Raw genomic sequence first — 27,076 nt, forward strand, 5'->3', positions numbered from 1 at the left:
TAATCGGTATCTGGGAGAAATGGAAAAACAGTAGGCAAAAAAAAAAAAAAAAGCATCCAACTAAACATCAATGATTGTAAGCTTTGTCTGAGATTACCAGGAAGAGCTAGGTTCTCAGACATAGTTTGAGCTCTCCCCATCATCCTGTTCCTCCCTCCTAGACACACATACTCATTCACTCCATTCCAAAGCAGGAACAGACATAACCAGCTTCATACTGATATGAATCTCTCCTATTCTTCTCAAGAGCCCCACCACCTCTTACATTGTTCTACTACTTTACTTATTATCTTGATCCTTTGTGATCCCCTATAAGTTCATTTCTTCTTTTATCTTACCTTAGAAGAAATGGAGAACAGTCAGATCAATGGTGTCAAACTCAGCTAGAAACCAGGACTGTACATAAGGATCCCTGTAGGCCCCATACTGATTTAGAAAACCTCAAACTAATACCATCTATCTGGCATTGTATTGTTATTTATTTTGTTAAATATTTGCCAGGGGTATTTTAATCTGTTCCAAGGCACTCAGTAGTGCTGCTGCTGTCATGCTCCCAACTCCTCTGTAGTAGATCAGAATAGACTAACACTCATTTTTCCCACCAATGGATATCTCTTGGTTCACAATTCTATTTTTGAGGGCCATCCAGGGGGACAAAGACCCTGTCTAACCCCTTAAAATCAGTTTCCTCTGCCGAGACTCTTTCCCACCCATTGTAAGTCAAGACATATCCATGGAAGTGGGTAGCTCTCCAGCCCCCACATCTTGAAGGAAGGAACTGAAGCTCCAAGCCTGTTTTTAGTTTTCCTGCTCAGTTGGAGGCACTGTGGTATAGTGGAAGGAACACTGGAAGCCAGAAGCCAGAACCAGGTGTTAAGTTTTGGCTGTAGGAGACCTCAGGCAAGATGTGCCTTCAGGAGACAAGGCCTGAGCCCCTCCTCTGCACCAAACACAGGACTAGGTGTTGGGGAAACCCAGTCCCTCTGTCTTAATTATAAGACTGTACATATACCATAGGCTGTAGGACACACACAAAACTCCGAAGTGCCATAGGAGTAATATAAAAGGTTATGGTATTTGTTTTGTTTGACTGTTGTTTATGTATAGAAGAATTCTTTTTCTTTTTCACAGTAAATGGAGGAGGTGGGAGGTTGAAAAAATAAATACTTAATAATTGAAAGAAAATTTTAAAGGTTATGTTAGTCCTGAGGAGGGTGAACTAAATTCCACTTGGAGTGGGGAAGGGTGAGGAGGAATCAAGGAAAGCTCAGTACAGGAAGTGAAATTTGAGTTGGCCCCCAAGGTGAAGGTAGACTTTTGAAAGCTGGAGATCCAAGAAGAGGGCATTCAAGACAGAGGGAAAGGCAGAGCAAAGGCCCGGAGGTAGGAAAGGCTGAGAGTTATTCAAGAAATGGCAAATAGTATGGCAAAACTAGGGGGGGAACTGTATGTCAAGGTGCTGGTAGGAGCTAAGACTGAAATGGCACATTCCACCTGGCTCTGGGTAAAATCCAGCATCGATGGGAGTTTGCCATCAGATAACTGGCCATCGATGAGGGGCCTTCTTCCTCTTGCCCTGTGAGAGGACCTGGTAATGTCTGTCCTTCCTTTATCGGTGACCAGCATCTCTCTCTCTCTCCTGCCCAGCTGCCATCCTGTGTCGGGAGCTTGCACGTGCCACGCAGGCTGGGCCAGCCCTCACTGTAACGAATCCTGTCCTGCTGGCTCCTATGGAGAGGGCTGTCGGCTGCTGTGTGCCTGTCAGAATGGGGCAGACTGTCACAGCATCACAGGGAGCTGCACCTGTGCCCCAGGCTTCATGGTAAGGGGACACCGGGGGGAGAACGGGACCTCTGAGCACCAGAATCTGGGAGGAGGAGAGAGACCCCCGATTCTCTACTCCTGGACATTGTATAAGTATAGAATTAAGTGATTCACAACCGTGGGACTCAGGGGGACTGGTTGTAAAGAATGTAAGTATTTGGAACGGAGGGGACATCCAAGAGGTCAGCCATGGCCTTGGATCCCTTAGCAGAGACAATATTTCTGCCAGAGGAGAGCATAGGGGTGACCAAGGCTTCTTGTTGGGATGTTTTATGTGAACACTAACTCTTGGATAATCACATTTGGGAATCAAGGGGCTTGAAGTGGGCGGGAGAGTTAGAAGGCCCACATCTCATCCTGCCTTCTTTGCCAGTAAATGGCATGATTTTGCCACCTCAGTGATCTCTACCCCCATCTAGAGAAGTGTCGATAGAGGGATGCTAGCCCAATGGCAGAATTCCTATCAATTAGTTATCCAGAGTGTCATGGGCCTAGAGGAAATCCCACTGTGGGGGGCCCTCTCCCCCTGGTAAGAGCACTTACATCCAGGTGATATTGAGTGGGTGAGCAAGATCACCCCTGAGAGGGATGTACACTATGTTGGAGAGCCTTGAATTTGAGCCAGGAAACCCAGCAGTTCTGCTCCTACCCAGCCCTGTGAGCTTGGGCCAGTGACGGCCTCTCTGGTATCCAGTTTCCTAATCTATAAAATGAGATCTTTAGGCCCATTTCTTCCCGAGCCTTGTGTGCATCTTAGGGAAAAGAAGCTACTTGTTTGTGACAGAGACCAAAATAGGGAGATTCAAAGTGTTTTGCTTTGGTAACAGTGAGAGAGTTTTACAAAATGATTTTATATATAATGTCTCGAGGCATTTTTAGCACAAGTCAATGGAGTCATTTCATTGAGGTACTGGCTGTCTGCCAGGGGAGCCATAACAGGAGGGGAAGGGAAGATCTGTGAAGGTAAAGAAGCAAAGTACAGGGCAGATAATCAATCCAGCCTTTAATGACAAAGCTGCCTGTGATTCCCAGCCGAGCACAGGGATGTTCCGGGGTCAGGAGAGACTCCAACCCCCTCAGGACTGACTTGTGGAAAGCTCGACACCCAGTGACTTATTTCCTGTTCATTGACTGAATGCGCCCTCCCCTCCCCTCCAACTTCAGGGAACTTCACTGTTCCATCTGAGTCATCTCGCTGTCGAGATTGCCAGAGGATCTGGGCTAAGACAGATTGCACGCTCAGCTACCCTGATGAAACCTGGCCGGCTCCTATCCATCTCCATCCTCCCGGCCCCATTCAGCCTCATTATACTTGAACGGGCTCGTCTGGAGTCCTCAGCTGGCGGTGTCTAACCTAAGAGATGGGGGTGATTATGGGACAATGGATTGTCCTCCCCGGGTGTCTCTCAGCCTGTTGTCAGCTAGCCTGAGAAACATGGGAGGTCCTGAAGGGGCTGCATGAGGCCCTAACTGAAAGACATCTCACCTGCCAGGCTGGGAGTTTCCAGGCTGCTCTGACATTTGGTCAAGCTCTGGCCGGGGAGGAGACCCCGCCATCAGTGCACATAGCCTCAGGTGGGGCCATCACTGCTCAGGGAGAATAATAGCCTCTAATCTATGGCAATTGACTGGGCAGTTTAGTGGAAAGATCACTGGACTGGAAATTAGGACACCTGAGTTCTCATCTCAGCTCTGCCACTAATTGGCTCGGTGACCTTGAGAACAAGTCCTCTGGGCTTTGTTTTTTTCCAGATGGAATAGGATAATGATGCTTGTCCTACTGCCTTCACAGGGTTCTGACCATCAATAGATAATGATTTGTTTTAAGTTTCATTGTTGCCTTTTGCTTTTGTTCTCTGTCATTTCTCCTTATATTCCATATACTCTGAACTGAACTTTTTTTTTAGATTTCTTTTTAAATTTTTTGAGTTCTAAATTCTCTCCCTTATATCTACCCACAATTAAGAAAGCACTTGTGAAGTTATGTAAAACATTTCCATAAAAGCAAGTTGTGGGGAAAAATAGATCTCTCACTCTAATGAAAATAAAAACCCTCAAGAAAAGTTAAGAGAGACAGAGACAGACACAGACACACAGAGAGAGACAGAGAGACAGAAAGAGAGAGAGAGAATACGCTTGACTCTCTAATCAGATACAATCAGTTCCTTTTCTGGGTACAGATAGGATTTTTCATCCTAAGTCCTTCTGAGTAGTCATTAAGCCCAACTTTTTAACAAAGACATTTACTCAAAGCTAACTGATACAGTAACGGTATCTGGGAGCATACAGCACCTTCTACATCCACAGCCTCATACTCTGTCCTGAGAAGGGGGAAGTATGTCTCATTTTCAGATGAATTAGTAATTCTGTTTTGCGTGTGATTGTGAGAACTTTGAAAAGTTCAGGGCACAGAGTGTGCATTGTGATTAACTACCCCATACAGAGGGGATGGGCACTGAGACAGAGAGCCCAGAAATGGTCTAAATTGGTATTTCCACACACAAACACACCAAGAGAAGGGAATAGGCTAGGACACCGATGTCAGACTCATCTACCTTATGCAGAAATCTGTTCCTGTCAAGCCTCTGCTGAAAACCTTTCAGTGGTTTCCTAATGAGAAAAGCTTACACTCCTCCGTCTGACATTTGAGACCAGCCTTTCCAGTTTCATCTCTTGAAACTCTCCTTTGGGAACTTCGAGTTCCAATCACACTGAACTGTTTGCTGTCCCCTGCACCAGTGCTGACGATCATAATTCTGTACCTCCTCTTTCTGTCCGTAAAGTAAGGCAAAGCCTCCCTCCTTCAGGGAGCCTTCCCTGAGCCTTCCAATCAGTCATGACCTCACACAACCTCCACCGGCTCTTTTATTCACTTTTAGAAAACTGTAACACTAATTGTATTTGTGTCATGTTCTCACCTCATTAGATTAGATTTGCTTCCTAAGGGCAAACCTCTTATCTATCTCCCCTTGTACTGAGTTCGGTGCTCTGACTGCATTAGGGACTTAATTTTTTTTTATTAAAGCTTTTTATTTTTCAATGAATATGCGTGGACAATTCTTCTAACATTAGCCCTTGCAAAACCTTGTGTTCCAACTTCCTCCTCTCCCTACCTCCTCCCTTAGATGGCAAGTAGTCCAATATATGTTAAGCATAAATATTAACTCCAATATATGCATACATATACAATTATCTTGCCACACAAGAAAAAAAAAAGAGATGCAAAATAAAATGCAAGCAAACAACAGAGAGAGAATGCTATGTTGTGATCCACACTCAGTTCCCACAGTCTCTCTCTGGGTGAGAATGGCTCTCTTCCTCACTGAATAATTGGAACTGGTCTGAATCATCTCAGTGTTGAAGAAAGCCATGTTTCATTAGGTACTTTAAAAACATATGTGAGGCAGCCCAGGTGGTGCAATGGATAGAGCACCCGTCCTGAAGTCAGGAGGACTTGAGTTCAAATCTGGCCTCAGATACGTAATGCTTCCTGGCTGTGTGACCTTAGGCAAGTCACTTAACCTTAATTAAGTACCTCGGTTTCCTTAACTTTAAAATAAGGATGACAACATAATGCTGACCTCTCAGGATTTCCATGAATATCAAATGAAATATTTGTAAAGTGCTTTGCACAGTGCCTGGCAAAAAGGAGATGTTTAATAAGTAATTTCTCACTCATTCCCTTTCTCCTTTATTTCTTTCCTTCAATCTTCCCTCTAGTCTCTCCTCTCTCTCTCCCTTCCTTCTTTCTTCCCCTTTTCTTTCCCTTCCTTCCTCCCTCCTCATCCTTTCTTCCTTTCTTATTTCTTTCTTCCCTCTTTCTCCCTCCTTTCTTCATCTCTGCCTTATTTCCTTCCTTCCATCTTCCCTCCTCCCATTCCTTCCTCCCTCTCTTCCTTCCTTCTTTTTCTCTCCCTTCCTCCCTCCCTCTCATCCTATACCCCTTTCTGACTTCTTTCTTCCCTTCAATTCCTTCCTCCCTTCTTCCTCCTTTCTTTCTCTCTCTTATTTCCTTCCTTCAATCTTCCCTCCTCCATTCCTTCTTCCCTCTCCTTTCCTTCTTCCCTTTTTCTCCCTTTCCCTCCTTCCCTCAATTCCTCACTCCCTTTCATGATCTCTCCCCTTTTTTCTTCTTTCTCCCTTTCAATTCTTCCCTCCTTCCTTTCCTTTCTCTCTCCCTCTCTTCCTTACAGCCTTCTTTGCAGCAATAAATCTATGCTTCTGTAATCAATTGACAAACAAGCCCAGGGCACTGAAAAAAGCAGCTGCCCTGATTCACAGTATTTAAGGGTCAGAGGAGTCAGAGTGAACAGTAATGTATTGACTGCAGTTTCTGTTTCCTAGGAGAAAATATAAGATGGGAGAGCAGGGAAAAGAGGAAGCTCTGTTTAATTGGGACAGAGTGTATAAAGTGCAGTGGGCCAGCCTGGGCCAGGAGACCTGGATTCAAGTTCTGGCTGTGCTCCAAATTGATTTCATGAGGGCAAATCACTTAAATTTTCCAGGCCTCAGTTTTCTCATCTTTAAAATGGAGACTGTAATTCCTTCTCAAAGAAAAAACTGTTGCAGAAGGCTGTGAGCAATGCCATGAGATGGTTGTTGTGAATAATAACCAACACTGATCGGACCCCTGCCTTGTGCCAGGCACTGAACAGTTTTACAGTTATCATCTTACTTTTATCCTACTTGATCCTCCCAGAAACCTGGGAAGTAGGTGCTATTATTCCCATTTTATAGGTGAAGAAACTGAGGCAAATTGAGTTTAAGTGGCTTGCTCAGGCTCACACAGCTAGGAGTCTGAGCCTGGATAGGTACTCTGCTGTTTAGACTCCAGGCCCAGAGCTCTGGGTCCTATGGCCTCACTTAGCTACCTCAATGATTGAATTTCAGAAGAAACTAAATGCTCTACAGATAGGAAAAATTGTTCTTATTAAGGGATGTCAGGCAAAGACAGGAATTTTTAAGCTCCTAGAGCTTATATCATCTACCACAGCATTATAATTACTGAAGTAGTTAATAAAGATCAGTTTTGCCTGGCATTCGAGACCCTCTATGATCTGATGGTACACTGCCAACCCAGCCTTATTTCTTATTGTCAGAAAAACTAAAAATTCAGAATGAACTGAGTCTGGAGGTGAATGGCAAAGGATACCAGAAAGGGTTTTTTTTTTTTAAATCATGTTGGGGAATAAAGAGAATCAAAGAAAAGTCAGGACACTGTAAACAACATTATTCATTCATTTCAGTTATGTCCAACTCTCTGTGATCCCATTTTGGGATTTTCTTGGCAGAGATATTAGAGTGGTTTGCCATTTCTTTCTCTATCTCATTTTACAGGTGAGGAAACTGAGGCAAACAGGGTTAAGTGACTTGTCCAGGGTCACATATCTAATCTGAGATTTGAACTCAGATCTCCCTGACTCACCGCCCTAAGATTATTGTATTAAATCTAAAAGAATGAGACTTATTTTAGGTAAATGTACTATTCTGCACTTTAATTTAAAAAAATTTACAAGTCAAGGTTAGAATGCATGGCTAGAAAATATTTATGTGAAAAAAAAATTTGAGTGTTTTTATGAATTAAGCTAAGTATTTGTCAAGATTGAAATAAAGCAGCAAAAAAATTAACTCATGCAATCTTAGTCTACCTTAAAAGAAGGGTACTAGAGTGTGGGAAGTGATCATTCTTTTCTTTGTGAGACCACATCGAGAGGACTGAGTTCAGTTTTGGGTGTGGCAATTTAGGAAGAACATCCTAAAACAGGAAGAAAACAAAAAGCATCTAGGGGGTAGTGATGGGTCTTGAGACTATGCCACAGGAAGATCAATTGGATGCTTAGCACAGAGAGAAAAGATTTAGGGGAGAACATGATAGTTGTCAGCAAACATTTAAAGGATGCTCTGAGGGCACAAGGGGGACTTCGATGGATGAAATTATAAGCAGTGGGTGAATGTTTCAGAGAGATTTTGATTGGATATAAGGAAAAACTTAATGTTTTCTGGGGAAATAATGAGTTTCTCCACCTCCCATTTCTTGGATATATCACAGAAAAGTTCCTTGACTTGGAGTGGTTTTTAATAGGTGAGGTACCTGCCAACTCTTAGATTCCATGATTCATATTCACATTCACCACATGCTTGATGCTCCAGCCAAACTGAACTATATTTCCAGTTACTGAAAAAAATCTGTATTCTCTTACCTTTGTACTTTTGTTCATGCTGTTCCCTAGAATGTCCTTCTATCCTTTTCCTGTGAAATTCCTAACTATCCTCTGAAATCCCAATTCAAATATTAGTTCATTTAACACATTATTTTATGTTATACCCTCTATTAGACTGAAAACTCTAAGAGGCCAGGGGCCATATCATAAGCCCCTCAGGTATCTCTTCCCTAAGGCAGTGCCCCTCCCATAATAAATTGTTTACATCCAAATTAATAAATACATTTTATTAAAGGTGATAGAATCAAAGGAGAAAGGGGGAAAGAGATCGTAACAGGAAAGGCCATTTATACACAAAGAGATAAAGAACAAGAAGTAAGCTTAAAAATGCCCTGGTGAAACTGGCTTCCTCTTACAGATTTCCCTTTTTACCCATCCCAAACAGATGGGGCTCTTTTAATTCAGAGCCGAGTCACTGGGCAGGGTATCAGGATTACTCATCCTCAGGAGTTGCCAATACAGAGTCTCACTTTGGGGTACAGAGAGTCCCGTGTTTTTGAGGAAAACAAAGTTCCTGCTTGCCCAGGAACACTTAGGGGGTGGGGTGGGAAGGGAGGAATGCAATGCAGATTCCTAAAGTGTCCATAGAGCAGAGTAATCTGGATATTTGTTGTTTGGGGGAGGTGGGAATATTGGAGGAGTTAGGAAACTTTGTTTTCAGCCTGCCAACATTGGGACAAGAAAATGTATACTTTTTAATTAAATGGTTTATTAAAAACTTAATGTTGAGCACTGATAAAATCAATTAAACTCTCTTAGTAATTAGAGAAGTGGGTACATTTTGTAAATTAGAAATAGAGATACCTTGCATCTCTGTTCCTTGGTTTTATAATTTTAAAGTTGAGAAATGTGAGTAAGAAAGTGTAAAATCACTTCCACCTTTTACATTCTGTAAACCTGAGTGGTACAAGGAGCTAATAGATGTGCAGCTTGTAAACCTTTGTGAATTGGGAAAACCTGCCAGAGTTTTCATTCTTCTGGCATGGCCTTTTTAGATTTAGAATTGGGAGGGAGCTCAAGATAATCTAGTGCAATTTCATCTTCATTTTACAGTTGGAGAAAACAGGGTCTAGAGAAAGGTGAGTAGCTTGCCTAGTTTCACACACCAATAAACATCTGAAATATCCAGCACCCTATCCACAATACCACGCCTTTTTGAGAACCCAGACATACCATAAATAGACATTGGATTAGTGTTCTCAGTACTGATAGAAATACCAATAGAAGATATAGTTGTAATGTGCTTTTATGTCAGGAATTTTCATTGTTTCAGCACTTTGGACAGTTCTGCTGACTCAGAGTCAACATACACTGACCTGAGACCTCCATCTTGCTCCCCAGCACTCTAATATTGAGGAAAATTTGGTTCCCTATTGCCTCGGTTAACCTATTAGCCGAGCTGAAACCTGGAGGAGGTGAGGCAAGTCAGAACAAAGACCCCATAATTCTTAGTTATGGCCTTCTTCCCATGCTGTCCTATTAACTCGTAACTCGTGCAAAGGCTCTTCAGACAGTGCCATAGCGACCATTTTCTGGTTAAAAAGAAAAAAAGATTTAGTTCAAGGCTCCTGCCCTGCTCCATCCTCTTGGAGCTAAGGAAAAGATTTCCTAGATTGGGAAGATTAAGTGAATCTGGAATAACTACCCAGGTCCCTCTCTGAAAGATGAAAGAATGAGGTTCCCAGATGGAAGCAACTACCCATGAACAAAGTCTGGTAGAGGCTGGAAGGGAGAAGGGAAGGGGCTATTTCCAGCCATTAAGGATGGAGTGTTAAATCCTCTGCTCTCTTCATTGTCAAATGAACAAGTGGCCGAAATGGGATACAGTAACTCACAAGTCACTGTTTCTGAGCTCCTTGGGGGTAAATTGTCAGATGTTATTTGCCAGCTTGGTATTTCATACTGATAACTCCCCTGATCTGGCTAGACCAGCCATTTTGGGTAACTAGAAGGCCTTTCTAAACCTTCCATTTCTCTGATTCTGGGACAAGAAGAAGAAGGTAAGGGCAGAAAGGCATATGGATAAAGTCAAGTTTTTTTCTGGATACAAGTTAGCTGCAACAGCCATCAGGCAAAACGTGGACTTCCTTTAGCAGAAATAGGAGGGAGAAAACCACTCCCATTGTGTCCATTCCCATTCTTCCCTCCACTCTGGCCAGCTTTCCAGTTATTTGATGAAGGCCAGGCTCTGCAGCTGATGAATTCACCCTCTCGATTCCAGAACTAATTATGGCTGCTTCTGTGCCTTCCCTAGACATCATCCATCTTGGCAAAGACCATCTTTATTTCCCAGAACGTCTTCCCCCTTCTCATCCCACTTCATGTACCGAGTGCAGGGGGTTAGCAGGGGGTGGCTGGCAGATAAGGGTCAGCAGAGCCATTCCTCAACTTCAAATGCTCTCCGTCAGCTCCACCACTTGTAAAGAGGGCGGGGAGGAAGACAAGAGAGGGAATGATTCCCCAACCCCCCAACTAGGCTCAGAGGCTATATTTCACCCCCGGATGACAGAGTTTCTATTACCTTAAAGGGCTCATCTATTTATGCCGCAATTTTTTGAAACCCTGTCCACTGTTATTGAACCCTACACGCTGGCGAAGGGAGCCAGTGCTTCATCACCCAAATGAACAAATTCATTTAGACATTTTTCTTCTTTCTTTTATGCCATTGGTAGGTCTGGACCACTAAGTCTAAGAGAAGAAGAAAGAGTTCTGAGAAACATAGATTGCGTCTGTGGCATGAAAATACTATTCTGAAAAGCAATGATTCACTTTTTCTATAAGGTCCCCCAAATCTTTTAGACACCCCTTTCCTGCTCCTTTCCTCTCATTTTGACTACAGTACCCAGCCACTGGCACAATGCCTGGCACATTTTAAGTAGGTGCTTAATAAATATTTCTTTATTGATATGAATTGATACAATGACTGCCTCATTTTGACAACTGAGTTCTAGCCAGAATAGGGGTAAAAGTCAATTCTTGATTATATTCATTATATATTATAGATTCGTATATAAACATATATATATATACATAAATTTGTCAATTTGTTTTTCCAATTTTATTTTTCTTAGTATAAGCATCATATAATGTTTGATTTGGAAGAGGCCTTAAAGGTCAGGTAGCCCAGTATATCCCAAACTTTTTAAAGGGTAGGGTAGCCACAGAAAGTTTTCTAAAACTCTCAATAATGGCTCCATAACTGAGTGGTTGCCCATCAGTTGGAGAATGAATATGAATGTTATGGAATATTATTGTTCTATAAGAAATGACCAGCAGGATGATTTCAGAAAGGCCTGAAGAGACTTACATGAACTGATATGAGGGAAATGAGCAGGACCAGGAGATCATTGTACATGGTAACAGCAAGATTATATAATGATCAATTCTAATGGACGTAGATCAGTTCCAATAATTTTGTGATGGAGAGAGCCATCAGCACCCACAGAGAGGAACTGAGTGTGGACCACAACATGGTATTTTCACTCTTTTTGTTGTTTGCTTGCATTTTGTTTTCTTTCTCATTTTTTTTCCTTTTTGATCTGTCTTTTCTTGTGCAGCATGATAATACTGAAAATATGTATAGAAGAATTACACATATTTAACATATATTGGATTGCTTCCTGTCTAGGGGAAGGGATAGAAGGGACAGAGGAAGAAAAAAAATTGGAACACAAGGTTTTGCAAGGATGAATGTTGAAAATTATCTATATGTAGGTTTTTAAAATAAAAAAGCTTTAATTAAAAAAAAAAAGAAAAAGAAGCTTAGTTGGAAAAAATAAATGAAACCTCTTACCAAGGGAAAAAAAGAAAAGAAAATTATACTTTTAGACCCAATAATCCCCATTATTGGGAATTTCCTGAAGAATATTATTTTAAAAGCAAGAATAAATCTATCTCACCAAAGATTTAAAAAAACAGACAGTGGGCTCTATGAGGAAAAGCAAAAGTTCATGACATTTTTACCCTCTAAAATATCCATCATGGATAGAGATCAAGTGTCAGGAGGACCTAGGTTCAAGTACCACTTCTAGCATATATTGATTGGGTCACTTTGAGCAAATCATTTAATTTTTCGGTACTCCTGGTTACTGTCCAAGACCATCTATAACAGATATATGCCAGTCTGCATTGGTAGAGTGAATTTACCAGTGACCTATAGTTCTAACCCAATAAACATATATAATAGATATGTGCACATATAATATAGACACATATATAATATATATATATATATATATATATATAAATTACATATCAAAAATACTTAGGATAGGCAATAATTATTCACCATAAAAATGGATTTAATTTCCCCTACTAAGATCCAAAATTTCCCAGATGCCCCTTAATCTGAGGTATCTCATATCTATAGACCAACATTTAGGGTTGTCCTTAGTATATACTTTGAGACCCCAAGTATTCCACAATTAAGTTAGTTTGAGAAACACTGATTTTACAGACTAAACAACAGTAGAAGTGATTTGCCTGTGGTCACAAAATTAGATCATGGAAAAGTCTGATGGAAGAGTATTAATGTTTCCCCAAAACTACATTTCCTTTCCAACTCCCACTCCCTCATTTGATGTTTCTTAGCTTAATACCTACCGTTGGCTCAAGGGGAAACCACCCTGGGACTTAAACACAAGCAAACAAACAAAAAAATTATATTTAATTTGCAAAGTGAAGAACTAAAATTTTATTTCATTTCACTAAAGGCTGAATTTGGTTTTCCCTCACTGAGTCCTTATGGTTTGTGGAACTTTACTAATGGAAAACTGCTGACTGTATTTTACAAAAAGGAAAAAAAAAAGCTCATCTCTTTGCCTGACCTCTACTCTCAAATGTTCTTATTAGTGCCTTTAATTACCAGAAGCTGGTCCTCCCCTGCCACTAGTCCTGTGAATACAGGAGTATGTAAGGATTATGAAAAGAAATAGTCTAAGATGAAGGAAGTTTAGTGATGATAGCACTGTGGTTCTGGAGGGCACAAGGGAAATGGAAGGACAGAGCCAGATAAGGACTTGGGAGGGGGAGAGCCATTTATTTTTTATATTCACAGAAATCCAGATATCTTTGGAATACACAACCTTCCTAGGTACCTTTCTCTCATCTCCCATCCCAGCTCCTTTCCCCCACCACTTCCAGATCCTCTGGTTCCAGTCATCATACATTTAGAACTACAAAGCACTTTATGAACTACTGAGTCTGATCCCTTCATTTTACAGAAGAGGAAACTGGGACAGAAAGAGGTTAAGTGATTTTGCCCGGTATCACAAAGCTAGTTAGTATCTGAGTCACAATTTGAATTCAGATCTTCTTGATTCCAAATCTAGTGCCCTATCCATTGTGCCATGCTAGATCTCAACTCAATATCTTTTCTTCCTTTGTGGTTTACATTGTCATGATAGATCACATGAAAGATATGTAAAGTGCTTTGTAAACCCAATGTATGAGTGTTAGCTGTCATTATGCTTATAAATCAACCAATCCAGATACTGGAGCCAGTTATCTACAGGCTCAAGATCATTCTCTTTCCTTTTTGTTGAAATCCAAAACCTGGCTCAGTTTTTCCTCTCAACTCCAAACTTTGCCCACAACCCATCTTATACATAGTTGCTAATTTAATTTTAAAAATTGAACTTTATTTTATTTTCAGACCTGAATTTTTTCCTTTCCACTCTCCACTCCCCCCACCTTCCCACTCAGATTAGAAAGCAAGAAAAACAAAATCTCATTTAGAAACGTGAATAATCAAGCAAGTGAAATTCTTTTATTGGCCATGTCCAAGAAAGATGTGTCTTAATTTGCAATCTCAGTTCATCACTTCTCAATCAGGAATGGTAAGCACATATCATCTCTTCCAAAATTGTGGGATCATTTTTAGTGTGTTTGATATTTCCCAATTTCATGTAAAAATTTTAATGTTAATTTTTTAAAATTAAATTTTAAATTCTCTCCTTTTCTCTCCTTCCACACCTCTTGAGAAGCAATGCCCTATATTGATTGCACATGTGAAGTCATGCAAAACACATTTCCATATTTTTAGTGACATTTTCCATATTAGTAATAAAACATACACATTCCCCCAAAACAAGAAAAATAAAGATTGAAAAGGATGCTCAGAAATTAAAACAGTTTCAGTTCTCGTTCTCGTGTTCTCTCTCTCTCTCTCTCTCCCTCCCTCCTTCTCTCCCTCCCTCCCTCTCTCTCTCTCTCTTTTTCTCTGTTTTTCCCTCTCCATCCCTGCCCTCCCCTCCCCCCAGATGGATAACATTTTTCATCGTGGATTTTTTGTAATTGTCTTAGCCTAGTGTATCTAAGTATTTCACAGTTGATTGCTGTTATAATGTTGTTGTTACTATGTACATTATTCTCCATGTTTCTATTCATTTCATTTTTTGCATCAATTCATATAAGTCACTCCAGGTTTTTCTGAAACTTTTCTATCATTTCTTATAGCACAATTATATTCCATTGCAATCATGTAGCTCAACTTGTTCAGCCATTTCTCAGTTGATAGGCATCTCTTCAATCTTCAATTCATTGCTACCACAAAAGAGTTACTACAACTATTTTTGTATAGTAAGATCCTTTTTCCTTTACTTTTTAAAAATAATATCTTATTTTCCTCCCCAATTACATGTAAAAATAATTTTTTAACATTTAGTTTTTAAAGTTTTGAGTTCCAAGTTACATCCTTCCTATCTTTTCTTCCCCTGAGACAATAAATAAATTGAGATATGTGTGTTATACATATTATTAGTCATTGTGCAAAAGAAAACTAAATTTTAGAAAAGTAAAAAATAGTGTGTTTCAGTCTATATTCAGATGCCATCAGTTCTTTCTCTGAAGATGGATAACATTTTTTTTTATCATCACTCTTCTGGGATTATCTTGAATCATTGCATTGCCAAGAAGAGCTGTCATTCACAGTTGATCATCATACAATATTGCAACTTTTACTCTGTACAATGTTCTCCGAATCCTGTTCACTTCATTCTGCATCATTTCATGTAAGTCTTTCCAGGTTTTTCTGAAATCATCCTCATCATTTTTAATAGCACAATAATATTCCATTAAAATCATATACCACAAAATTTATTCAGTCATTTCCCAGTTGTTGGACATCCCTTCGATTTTCATTTCTTGGCCACCACAAAAATAGCTGCTATAAATAGTTTTATACAAATACATCTTTTCCTACTTTTTTAATCTTTTTGAGATACAGATCTAGTAGTGATGTTGCTGGATCAAAAAGTATGTGCAATTTTATAGCCCTTTAGGCATAGTTACAAGCTGTTCTTCAGAATGTTAGGATCGGTTCACAACTTTACCAACAGTCCCAATTTTTCAACTATTCCTTCAGCTTTTGTCAATTTTTCTATCAGGTTAGCTAATCCAATAGGAATGAGATAATAGCTCAGAGGTTTTTTAAATTTGCATTTCATCAATCAGTAGTAATTTAGAGCATTTTTTCATGTGATTGTTGATAGCTTGAATTTCTTCTAAAAACTCTTCATATTCTTTGACCATTTATCAATTGAGGATGTTTCATACTTTTTTTATAAATTTGGCTTAGTTCCTTACATATTTGAGAAATGAGGCCATTATCAGAGAAATTTGCTATAAATTTTCCCCAGTTTTTCATCTTCCTTCTAATTTTAGTAGCACTAGTTTTATTTGTGCAAAATCTTTTTAATTTCATGTAATCAAAATTATCCATTTTATTTTCCTCTATCTTTTTTGGGGTCATAAACTTCATTAATTCTTATAGCACAATAGTATTTTATCACATTCAATTGCTACAACATTCATTTCTTAGTTGATGGACACCTTTCAATTTCCAAGTCTTTGCAATCACAGAAAGAACTGCTTTCTTTTCTTTTTTTTTTTTTTACATATACTTCTTTTCCTCTTTCTTTTATCTCTTTAGACCTATTGGTAGTATTGCTGGGTCAAAGAATATTTATAGTTTAATAATTTTTTGAGCATAGTTCCAAATTGCTTTCTAGAATAGCTGGAACAAATCACAGCTCCATCAATAATGTACTAGAGTAACTTCCAAATTGATTTTCCTAAAATACTGGTCTGACCATGCTACCTTCCTGCTCAAAAAACTTTGTAGATACTATATTGCCTCCAGGATAAAATACAAACTCCTCAGTTTGGCATTTTAAGCTCTTCACAATTTGACTCTAACCTGTGTTTCCCATCTTAACGTTATTCTCCTCCAGCACTCAGCTTCATAAGCTGCTTTTTGTTTCTTATTTATAACATTCCATTGCTAATGTCTGTGACCTTGGACACAGTCTGTCCTCCAAGCCTGGAATGAACTCCTTCCTTTTCTGCACCTCTTGGAATCCTCAACTACATTCAAGGCTTAGCTCTGTCTTTCAGTTGTTAACACTTCCCCTAACTTACTTTTAATTTATTCATATTTTGTATTTATTTACATGTTTCCACTCTTCTCTTCCCTAACTTTGATTGAATGTAATCAATTTAAGAGCTGAAATTGCTTTTATTTTTTTCCTTTATATTTTTAACATCTAGTACAATGCCTGATACATAATAAATGCTTACTGAAAAGAATTTTTATGTTAATGTATTCATCAACCTCAACTCCTATGAACTTGGCTTTCACTCCTCCTCAGCCATTCTCTTGATCTTGTCATTGCCCTCAAGTACCCTACTTTCATGATACAGAAATCTAAAATTTCTCTATCTTACCATAAGGTCCTAGTCTTCAATCTCTCGCTGTACCTCAACCTTCATCTTAGTCCAGACACCTCTCCAACCTACCGCCCCAACTGCTTTTCCCTCTTCCTAGTCTCCTAGGTCATCTGCTGTTCTAGTTAGGTACTTCTTCCTCCTCAACCATTACCCCATGACCGACTAATCAACTGTATACTATCCTCAGTTTTCAAATCTTTTGCCTTCTTTTCTTACCATCTCTGCCAAATCTCAGCCCTGGAGTCCTTCTACCATCTACCTTTATTTGCTCCTATTTGTATGCTATTGAACAACAGAAAAAAAAAATCACATGAGACAGCCACCTAAGTCCTCCAAAAATTTATACTATCTAAGGCGATGCGAGGGTCAATGTTGAAAAATTATTCATTCATATGTTTTGAAAATAAAAGAGAAAAGGGGAGAGAGAGAAAGAGAGAATATGAATATGAATATGAATATGGCCTAAGGGGTCACAAGGAGTAGGACATGAATGACTGAAAAATAGCAACAATACTGGTCAAGTTTTGTTGACAGAATTAAATATACATCAATCATCTTTCAGTAGATTATTGGAGAGAATGTAATGAGGACAACATTTTAGGAGAGAAGCTATCTACAAAAAAAGAGGGAAAGCATACTTTAATTTTTTTCAATTAACAAGAAATTTTTTTTTCTCCTCTCACTGGAATAAATAAAAAAAGAATACCTTTATAAAAAATATAAACAAGGAAAATAAATTTTCCACATTAAAAAAATTCCATAAATTTATGCTATCTAATTACCAATGGGCATCAAGGCAAGGTTTTTTATGAATTAATTACATACATTAATGAACTTACACAAAAACAGACATAGGGATTGAATCTGTGATTTCATTGATATAGGGCATCCTAGCTAAAGATACTCCCTCTATCAATGTAAACCATGATAAAAATGCTGTCAGTCTCCACAGAGAGCACACGAATGGAATCTGAGTGTTGGTTGAAGCATCCTTTTTTACATTTTTAACTTCCTCTTTGTGGGGTATGTGGTCTCTGTATGTTCTCTCAGATGCTGTGCTAGACTCTGGAGTACAAACACAAAAATGAAACATTTCCTTCAAGGAACTTACCTTCTATCAGGGGAACAGCTCTTAGCGACTGAATTATGCACCTGAGTGCTGGAAACAGGGAGTGCTTTGGGCTATGTTGTAAATTGTCTGAAGTCTTCGGCAGAACGTACACAAAGAAGCTGAGCTCGGCCACAGCTGTGGGGGAGCTTTCTGAGCCCTTCCCTGGTTAAAAAGAGCACTTTTAAAAAGGAAATGACTGGCCCAGGGCGCCCAGTCTGGTGCCAGGATGGACTTAGACTCTGTGTCCAGCTGCGGCCGGGCTCTCACACAGACACGCCCTCAAGCACCCAGATACAAGCCGGCACACGCGTGTATGTGGACACAAACTCTCGCACACGTGTTCTCCTGACAACGGTGAGATAGGGTTTAGTCCTAGAGGTAACAGGGAGCTGTTATGCTGGTGGACTAGGCGGAGGTGAGCAGATCAGGCCTGTAGGAAGATCGCTTTGGCTGCAGCCTGGAGGATGGACTGAAATGAGACTTGGGATGAGGAGCCAGTGAGGAGGCAACTCCTACAAGTCCTCATGAAAAGTGCTGAGGGCCTTGTATTTTTTGTTTGCTTCTTATTTTTCTTTTTTTACATTAGAAAGTTTTAGTGATTATTTTTTTTAAAGGCACAAACTAATCTGCCTTAGGGAAATTAGAAATGGGAAGAATCCAATGCCTTTGATCCCCTCCCTTCTTTTGTAGAAGAGCTCATCTGACTTGAGATGAGGGTTGGGGTATCACTGATGTCAAACCAAATACTCATCCTTGGAGACCACTATCTTCTTTTCTTTCATGAGGTCTCTGAGTGAGATTAGGTGCACTCCATAGTGAGATAAAGGACTTAGATTTAGGACTTGTAGATATCTTCCTACTTCTGCTAGTAGCTTTTGGGGTGATATGAGCCAGAATTTCACTTTACCTGCCTCTTAATTTCCCCATCAGAACTCTGACTTCCTGATAATGTAGATGCCTTCTCCATAAATAGGCAAAACAGCTGACTACCATCTGCTCTGTGGTCCCAGCTGTCCCTAGAGTTTCTACCAGTCAATGTTTTCATTTGTTAAGATCTAGGTGTTGCAGTAGGTAGTGAGGGCCCGAGCTGATCCCCAAGATTGCAAACAGGTGATACCTTGCACAAAAACAGGGAAGTTTGGCGCGTTGTGCCACAGTTCCCTTTTAATGTCCTGACCCAGTTTTTCTAATTGTCCTATTTAGTTACTCTGCCTCAGTTATAACCTTTCCCTCTTAGTGGTTAATGAGATAAAGATTTTATATCTTTAGACTATAATCTATTCCTTCTAAATGTTTGACAGGATAAAGGTTTATCCATTTTAGACATCATTAGAATATCAGTAACCTCTCCAGTACCTCCCCCATTAGGTCATCCCCATCCAGGTACCTCTCCCATTATGTCATTGTTCTTGTTATCTTATAAACGAATCTTGTTATCCGATGTTCAGGGCTGGATTCTTTGAGACAATAGTCTCCTTCAACCCTAGGACCAAACATCAATTATTTGGTCCCAGTAAATCTCTCCATTTAATAAACTATTAAATTGTTCTCTAATCTCTGTCTTGCTCAGTTTCTCCAGCATAACAAGAGGAGGTAGAATAATAACATCTTCCTATTATACTGCAAACCATGCATCCTCTGTGACTCCCCCATAACAAAAGTGGGGAGAGGGCTCTTACTCTCAGGTCACTGCTGTGATCCACAGCCAAGGGTTCCTGCCTCAACCTTCCTGTGATCTGGGACGGGGATCTTAGGAGAGATCCATAACCTTAGGAGGCTGGGGAAGATTTCTCCAATAACACCTATCCAACTGCTGCAAGTTGGTGCCCAGACAGTGCTTGGCTGCTGACCTTCTCCAAATGCAAGGAGGAAAAAAAAGGAAAAGTTTGAGTAATCGAGGGCTGGCAGCAGAACAGGGAACATGTTGGGAGATAAGGATGAGTGGGATTATGTTAGAGACAAGCTGGAATTCAATCTATCTTCCAACTTCTGATAAATTGAACACACAGCCCGTAGGAGTCAGTCTCTGGCCTCCCTGGAACAGATCACAGCTTCCTAAGGGTCCAAGACCCACTTTGAGATTCCTCCCTTAAGCCACCCTCAAAAAGTTGCACAGCAAGTTTCAATACGGACTGATGGAGATTTTTTCCACTGAGTTCCCTAAAGCAATGAAATAATGTCTGGTTAAGAAAAAAAAAATTTTTTTTAAATAATTGGAGAGATGGGTGCTTGGAAGTTTGGTTGTAGAAGGAAGCTTTGAGCCAAACCTTAAAGAAAGCAGAGACTCTAAGAGACAAAAGGTAGGGAGGAAGTGCATCCGGCACTTGGGGGAGAAAGCTTGTGCAAGGATATAGAGAGGGTAGGCGGAATGACAACCAGCAAGCCAGCTTGAATGAAACCTAGAGGGAACGAAGAGGAAGAGGTTATAATAAGCCGGGAATGATAGATTGGAGCAGAATTGTTAAGAATAATAATAGCTGGCATTTAAGGTTTACAAAGCGCTTTGCATGAGTTATCTCATTTGATGAGAGACAGAGACAGAGACAAGGAGAGAGGTGTGGATATTCTGATCCCTATTTTATAAGCCATCAGGCACCAGAGGAAGAATCTGCCTCTCCCCAAGGAATGTACCCCCCACCCCCTCCCCCCTCTCCCTTCCCCCTCTCTCCCCCCTTTCTTTCCCCCCAGTAATGAAGCTTCATTCCCTACCCGGCCTCTTCCTCCCGTGTTATCTTTAGCACCAATAAGCCCATCTGCAGGGAGTAATTAGTAACACCCGCAGGGGAAAGGATTCCTGCCAGAGGACATGATTATGACTAGAAAACTAAAGATGTTGCAGGGAAAGGTCATGAATAAATTACTCAGGTTAGGGGCAGAGAAGAAAAACTAATAAAAAAAAGAAAGTTCAAAGTTTCATCTCCCTGTTAATGGGCATAAGAGATACAAGTTAATTCCATGGCAGCAGAACTAAAGAAATGAGGATGTGTCTCCCCTACTAGTATGTATACCCCAAGGGAATGTGGGGGTGGGGATTACAACAGGGAAGGAGGTGAGGTTTCTTGGGTGGGAAAGGGAAGGTTCTGGCCTGGCACAGGTAGGACATGAGTCTGAATGTTTCCTCATGTGTAAAATAGGAAAATTATCAAATAAGATAATGTATGTGAAGCACTTTGCAAGCCTTAAAGGTCTAGCTGTCTATAGTCTTTATAGCCATAAATGGCTCCTTAAAAGGCTGGCTGTTATATCTTTAAGCTTTTTTTTTTTTCTATCTAACTACCTAGTTTGTAGTTATCCTGAGTGGGGTTTCCAGGAGTGGGGATGGAGGGGCATCGAACCATCCATGTTCTCCCATCAGCCGTACGTGGGCTTTGGCTCCCTGTTTGCAAAGTGCTTGGCTGGGGTTAAATCCTGAACTCTATAATGGAGAAATAGAGCAAAAGTTGGATTGTCTCCTTCCCCATCAAATCCAGGACCTCAACTTAATTTTACTGGTCTGTAAGCACTGAGCCGCTCTGCCATGAATCTTTCACAAGGACACAAACCTGGGGACGGGGGCCAAGCTGCATGGCGTGGGCCCTCGTTAAATCCTCAGTCTTATGTCGGCCTTGGGAAGGGTTTCAGGATATTGAACACTGAGGATGAAGGATGCTCCCTTCTTGCCTGTCTCCCCCGGATTTGGCAGTTGTGGATCTCCATTCTGCAGGCTCCTCTGATCAGGTCCCAGGGAGGGAGCCACCCAAAGGCCTCAGGTACCACTGATCCCCCTGAACATCCTGCTCTGCTAAGGGGCCCAGCATGGTGGCTATTGAACCGTTCTCTGAGGCTTCTGGGACTAACTCGGCACATTCCAGGACCCTTCCTAAGTAGGGTAACATTCCAGTTGTAGGATCTAAGCAGGAGTAAAGGAGAAAATCCTTTGGGATTCCAACTTTAAAAAAAAAAATGCTGAGGCCTGTGGTGGGCTGCCAGTCTATTGATCCCTAAGCTGCCTGCAATTTTTCTGAAGGAGAATCCTATTGGCTTTATATCCTCAGCCTTATTTACCTTTGGTTTGTAATTGTTTTTTAATGATTCTGTGATCAATAAGTGATTGTATTTATCTCATTGTTTAATGCTTGCTGTTCCTCTTCTCAGAACTAACCCTGGCTTTTGGGAGTTCTGCAGTATTGGGGGAGGACTGCGAGCCAAAGGTCATGACTAAGTTAAATTTAGCTGTGGACCCCAGGGGGCCCTTGTTCCTCCTTCTTCCTTTTTCTCCCTCTTTCTCTCCCCCCTTTCTTCCTCCTTCCTCACTTCTTTTTGTTCTCCCCCTTCCTCCTTCCCCTCCTTCCCTTTATTATTCCCTTCTTTTCCTTCTCTCTCAATTTCTCTCTCCCTCCCCATTTTCCTGTCTCCCACCCACAGAATCATAATCCCACATTATCATCGCCACTAATCCCCTACCAGAAAAAGTTTACACCAGCTAGGCATTCTGTTGCTGCCCTAGTTGTTTGCAGATTGCACAGACTCCTGGTGTTGGACATCAGTCTGAGAAGCAATGAAGTGATCGTAGGCCCTTTTCCTCCAGGGAAGCTATAAAGAGCCCCCCCCCAGGACATACTCCCTCCACAGAGCATGCAGGGACACAGGGCACGGGCTTCCCAGAAGCTCCAGAGCACTCTTCAGAGTGAACTCTATTGGTACCTTAAAAGGGGAGGGGGGAATGATGAAACCAAAAGATGACTGATTGGGGCCGTGTGCGAACCGTTGATCTTGGAAGAGCAGTCTCATAAATTCCTGGTTTGTGCCGGGAAACAGCTTTCTGTGCTCATAGGAAAGGCAGTTAAGAAGGCTCTGGGAAAGAAGCTAGATCATTCTTTGTGCCAAAATCAACTTTGGTCCTTTGGAGAAAGGGATTTAGCTGGAGTAGGGAGCTGGGGGAAGATGTAGAGAGAGGTCTGATTCCAAGTTAGGGAAGATGATATTGCTTGACAGAAGAGATGGAACGGACTTCCTAATTTCGAGAGATTTCCCCTGTGATTTTCTTGGATGGATAGGAAGTGATCCTAGACCTCTCCCTGCCTTTATTCAGATAAAATCAGAGCTAAAGACAATGATGGTAAATGAGAGACCTAGAGAGAGCATTTGTCTGCGGGAGGTGTCATGGGGGAAGAAAGTGGTCTGAAACAAATCCAAAAGGGTAACCAGACTGCCCTCGGGCCAAGCCAGAGGGACCAAAGTAAACAAAGACAGAAGACTGGACAGAAGTCATGAAACAGAAATCAGCCCAGCTGCCGTTGCTGGGAGACCAGGTAGCACGGACCAGGCCAGGAAAACACCACAAAGGAAGCCAGAAATGACATAAGTACCATGCTTATCCCTCCTCCTCCTTAGTCACCCTCACCATTACTGCTGTGATGATATCCAGTGGATATTATGGGATTGAGACCCGGGAGGGACCTGAGAAATCTAGTCCAATTCCTGCATTTTACAGATGAGGTAACTGGGGGCCAGGGGAACCAGCTCAGTCACAGGCACTCTCAGGGGCTGAAGAGAAGCTTGTGGACCAATTTCTCCTTTTGGAAAGGAAAGGACGAGCAGACAGCTTGAGCAGCCACAGACGTGTAGCCCCCAAGTCCTCCACAAGAATAAAGCTCCCGGAGGACAAGCATAATTTTGTTGTTGCAGTGTTTTATCTCGTCACCTAATGCTGTGATTTGTACTTAGTAAGCACTTAATAAATGCCTGTTGGATGGGATGGAGAACTATGAAAACTAACAACATTAGTTTTGTTGCTCACTTGCTTTTAGTTATATCAGCTTCTTTTTGGAGTTTTCTTGGCAAAGATCCTGGAGTGATTTGCCATTTCCTTCTCGAACTCCTTTTACAGATAAAGAAACTGAGGCAGACAGAATGAAGGGACTTGCCCAGGGTCACACAGCTAGTAAGTGTCTGAGGCTATATTTGAATTCAGGTTTTCCTAACTCCAGGCAAGCAGTCTATCCACTGCAATTCTCAGCTGCCAGTGGCTAAGGCTTCTCAGTTCTTGATCTTCCATCATATTCCAGGAATGTCTCACTCTCCTTACATCCTCATCCGCTACCTAGTCAGCACAAGGGACAAAGCAGACAGGAGAAGGGGATTCCATTCCTCTTCCCTTCCTCACTGGCCCTCCAATCCTCATGCTTTATTCAGAGTTTCTCTCCCAAACACTACGCCTGCTGGCAGCTCAGTCTTGCTTCATCAGCAACACTCTAATTAGGTCCAGGGAGATTTGGTTGTATTGGGGGGGCTGCCAAAGCCCAGTGGTCAGAAATTTATTCCCCGTGCCATCCCCTACTACTCACTGAATGGGCCCCATGTAATTCCCTCCTCCTAGAAAGGCTTAACTGAGATTTGCAAATCATTTGGGGACCTTTTCCCCTAGTCCCTTAGGTATGAAGGAGGCAGGAATGGTTGAAGGGATGAAGAGGACCAGTTACTAAAGGAAACTGCAAAGTCATCTACTCTAGCATTTTCAAAATAGAATAAGAGGTTTCCAAGAGAACAAAGGGTCACAAACATTTCTCTGGAATGGGTCAGTATCTGGAGGCAGGACTAAAGATCAAGTAACACTTTAAGCATTTGAAGGGTTTGAAGGGCTGAGCAAGAGGCTGTCTGGCCACACAGATGTACTGATCAATAATAATAGTATGGTTTAGCACTATAGAATTCCCAAAGAGCTTTCTGTACGTACATTATCCCTGGTGGAGAGAGAAAGGAGTCAGCATTTTCATATAACTGCTTCTATGTGCCAAGCATTGTGTTAAGTGCTTTACAAGTACTATTTCATTTGATCCTCACAATAATGCTGAGATTGCTATTTGCATTTGAGGAAACTGAGGCAGATAAAAGTTTAATGACAAGCTCATATATCTGGAAATTGTCTGAGGCCAGATTTGAAGTTGGGTCTTCCCAACTGCAAGCCTACACTGCGTAGAAGAAAAAGCATGCTGAATTTGGAGTAGAAAATCTGAATTCAAATCCCATGGACAAGTAACTTTCCCTCTCGGAGCCTTAGTTTCCCTTTCTATAAAATTGGAACCTACTTCATAGAGTTGTTGTGAGGGTCAAATGACACTTCCTACCTATAGGATCTTGGGCTACTCATTGAACTGCTCATATCCTTATTTCTCTTAATTTGCAAAATAAAGGAGATGGACCAAATAGCTTTAGTACTCCATTCCAATCCACTCTAATCTATGACCCCATGTTCTCATTTGAAATAACAACCATTTGAGGTAGATGAAGATGGTTTCATTAACTCCATTTCACAAATGAGTAGAATTGAGATGTGGGTTTAGTAGAGCAGGAGGTACTGACTCAGGAGAAAGAATGGTGAAAGCCGAGGATATAATGTGACTCAGGAGGAAATAGAGTTCTACTTTTCTTCCTGAAACCAAGTCCCATTTTCCTCTTAGCAGAAGTAAGAAGGGGAAGCACTACTGCTCCTAATTCCTTTTTAGGGACTGATTTGGTGAATTATTCTTTCAGTCATCCCCATTCCAGTCTTCATCTCAAGCTCGTTCCTCCCTTCCCCAATCCTACCCTTAGCCAACAGATAGGATAAATCAGTTTTATTCTTACATATGACTTAGAAATAAATCCAAAAGTATGTATTTATTAGGCATCTACTGAGACAATGCTTAATGCAGGAGCTATAATATAGCAGTAGCTTAAAATGGGCCATGTGACTGAAAGACTTTCCTACTTTCAAAGAATTTGCACCCTATGCAATGTTCCCATCCATTTCAGATCCCTCCTTTTTGAACAAAACCATTTGAAGTAGAAAATGTTGAAGAGAAAACTGTCAAGGAGAGCCCCGGACATTCTGAGCATAAATTAGGTGATAATGAATGGCCAAGAGTATCTGGTGGAAGAGGCACCAGCCAGGAGGGAAGAAGTACGCTGAAGCTAGGAGTACCTCAGGCCAAGGGGAAAGATAGGGGCAGAGTGTAAGACTGGAGGGAATCTTACAAATGGGCAACACCTGGCTAGAAGGGAAAGCTGAAAGAGATGCGGTTGCCAGCTCCTCCACCCATCCAGGTGCGCTTAAACTAAGCGCAAGTCCATAAATCTCAGGTTTTACTATTAAAATCACTGATGCACAGAAGTGCAAAGTTATAAGAGGCCTTAGAGACCAACGAATCCAATAACTCATTCTACAGGTAAGCAAACTGAGGCCCAGACTTGTGAAGGGACTTGCAGTAGTCACGCAGTTAAATTGGCCGTGGAAGCTTCATTAAGTCCGGCTGCTAGCCTTACTTCCTTCCCTTCCCTCCATTTGGGGCCTCCCAGAATCGAGGCTCAGCTCTAGATCCCTGGATCACAGATGAGGTGCAAGAACTGGAAGGGACCAGAGAAAAACCAGTGCATCCGACCTCCATCATTCTTGGAGGCAGAGAGACGTCATCAGACATATCCAAGGTCACTGTGGCAGTAAGCAATGGACCGGATGCAAATCCAGGTGGCACATCCTAATGTGGAGCCACGGCCCCCAGAGCAACAGCCCCAAATGATCATTCCCTAAAGACCAAGGCTGAATCAGGAAGCCTGCTTCCTCACCTATGCAGTCTTGGATGATCAGCAGTTGTTTAATACAGGGCTCCACCTTGGGTCTCAATTTCCTCATCTGTAAAGTGAGGGGATTGGGTGGATGGTCCAATGATCAGGTGCATGAACAGCTTTCTTCCTGCTTCTGCCTAAGGACCAAACGATCCCCTTTCTTTCATCTCGCTCAAAAAAGAGAGAAAAAAATAGACTCACTCCCTGTCACTCTTCTGTACCCGAACACACTCATTAACTTCCGGCACATCATAAGGAAAACGAATAATCAACATAAGATGCACAGCTGTTGATTAATTTTCCTAAATAAGGGAGTGCTCTGAAGCACCATATTGCAAGGGAGAAAATTCAATAAACAACATTTGAAACAAATTTAATAGAACACAGGATTCATTACCCAATGGGGTCAAAACATTGAGCTGCCACTTTTCTATAGTTAGGCAGGATGGAGAAGATGAGATCTGCCTCTCCTTAACAGGACCCGGGCTCTTCCAGGAGCTGCTCTTTCAAATTAGGTTCAAGATGTTAATAGCTGATGCCCAAATCTATAATTAATGTGCCTTTGGAGCTAGAGGTAAGAATTCATAGCAACTGCCCATTCATGGAAATA

General features: G+C 41.3%; 1 protein-coding gene across 12 annotated transcripts in view; it reads left to right on the forward strand.

Moving 5' to 3' along the window:
• The window catches only part of MEGF11 (multiple EGF like domains 11), a 456,165-nt gene that overhangs the window by 387,459 nt on the left and 41,630 nt on the right, over positions 1–27,076 (forward strand). For all 12 annotated transcript variants that reach the window (XR_007951038.1, XR_007951037.1, XM_051980816.1 and 9 more), the window contains exon 10: positions 1,648–1,822. Coding sequence is in view for 10 of the 12 variants with exons in the window: in XM_051980816.1 (XP_051836776.1) it covers positions 1,648–1,822 (175 nt within the window). In the remaining 2 variants the exon portion in view is untranslated. The remainder of the gene's footprint in view (positions 1–1,647; positions 1,823–27,076) is intronic.

Source organism: Antechinus flavipes, chromosome 2 (genome assembly GCF_016432865.1).
Source record: "Antechinus flavipes isolate AdamAnt ecotype Samford, QLD, Australia chromosome 2, AdamAnt_v2, whole genome shotgun sequence".
Classification (NCBI taxonomy): Eukaryota; Metazoa; Chordata; class Mammalia; order Dasyuromorphia; family Dasyuridae; genus Antechinus; species Antechinus flavipes.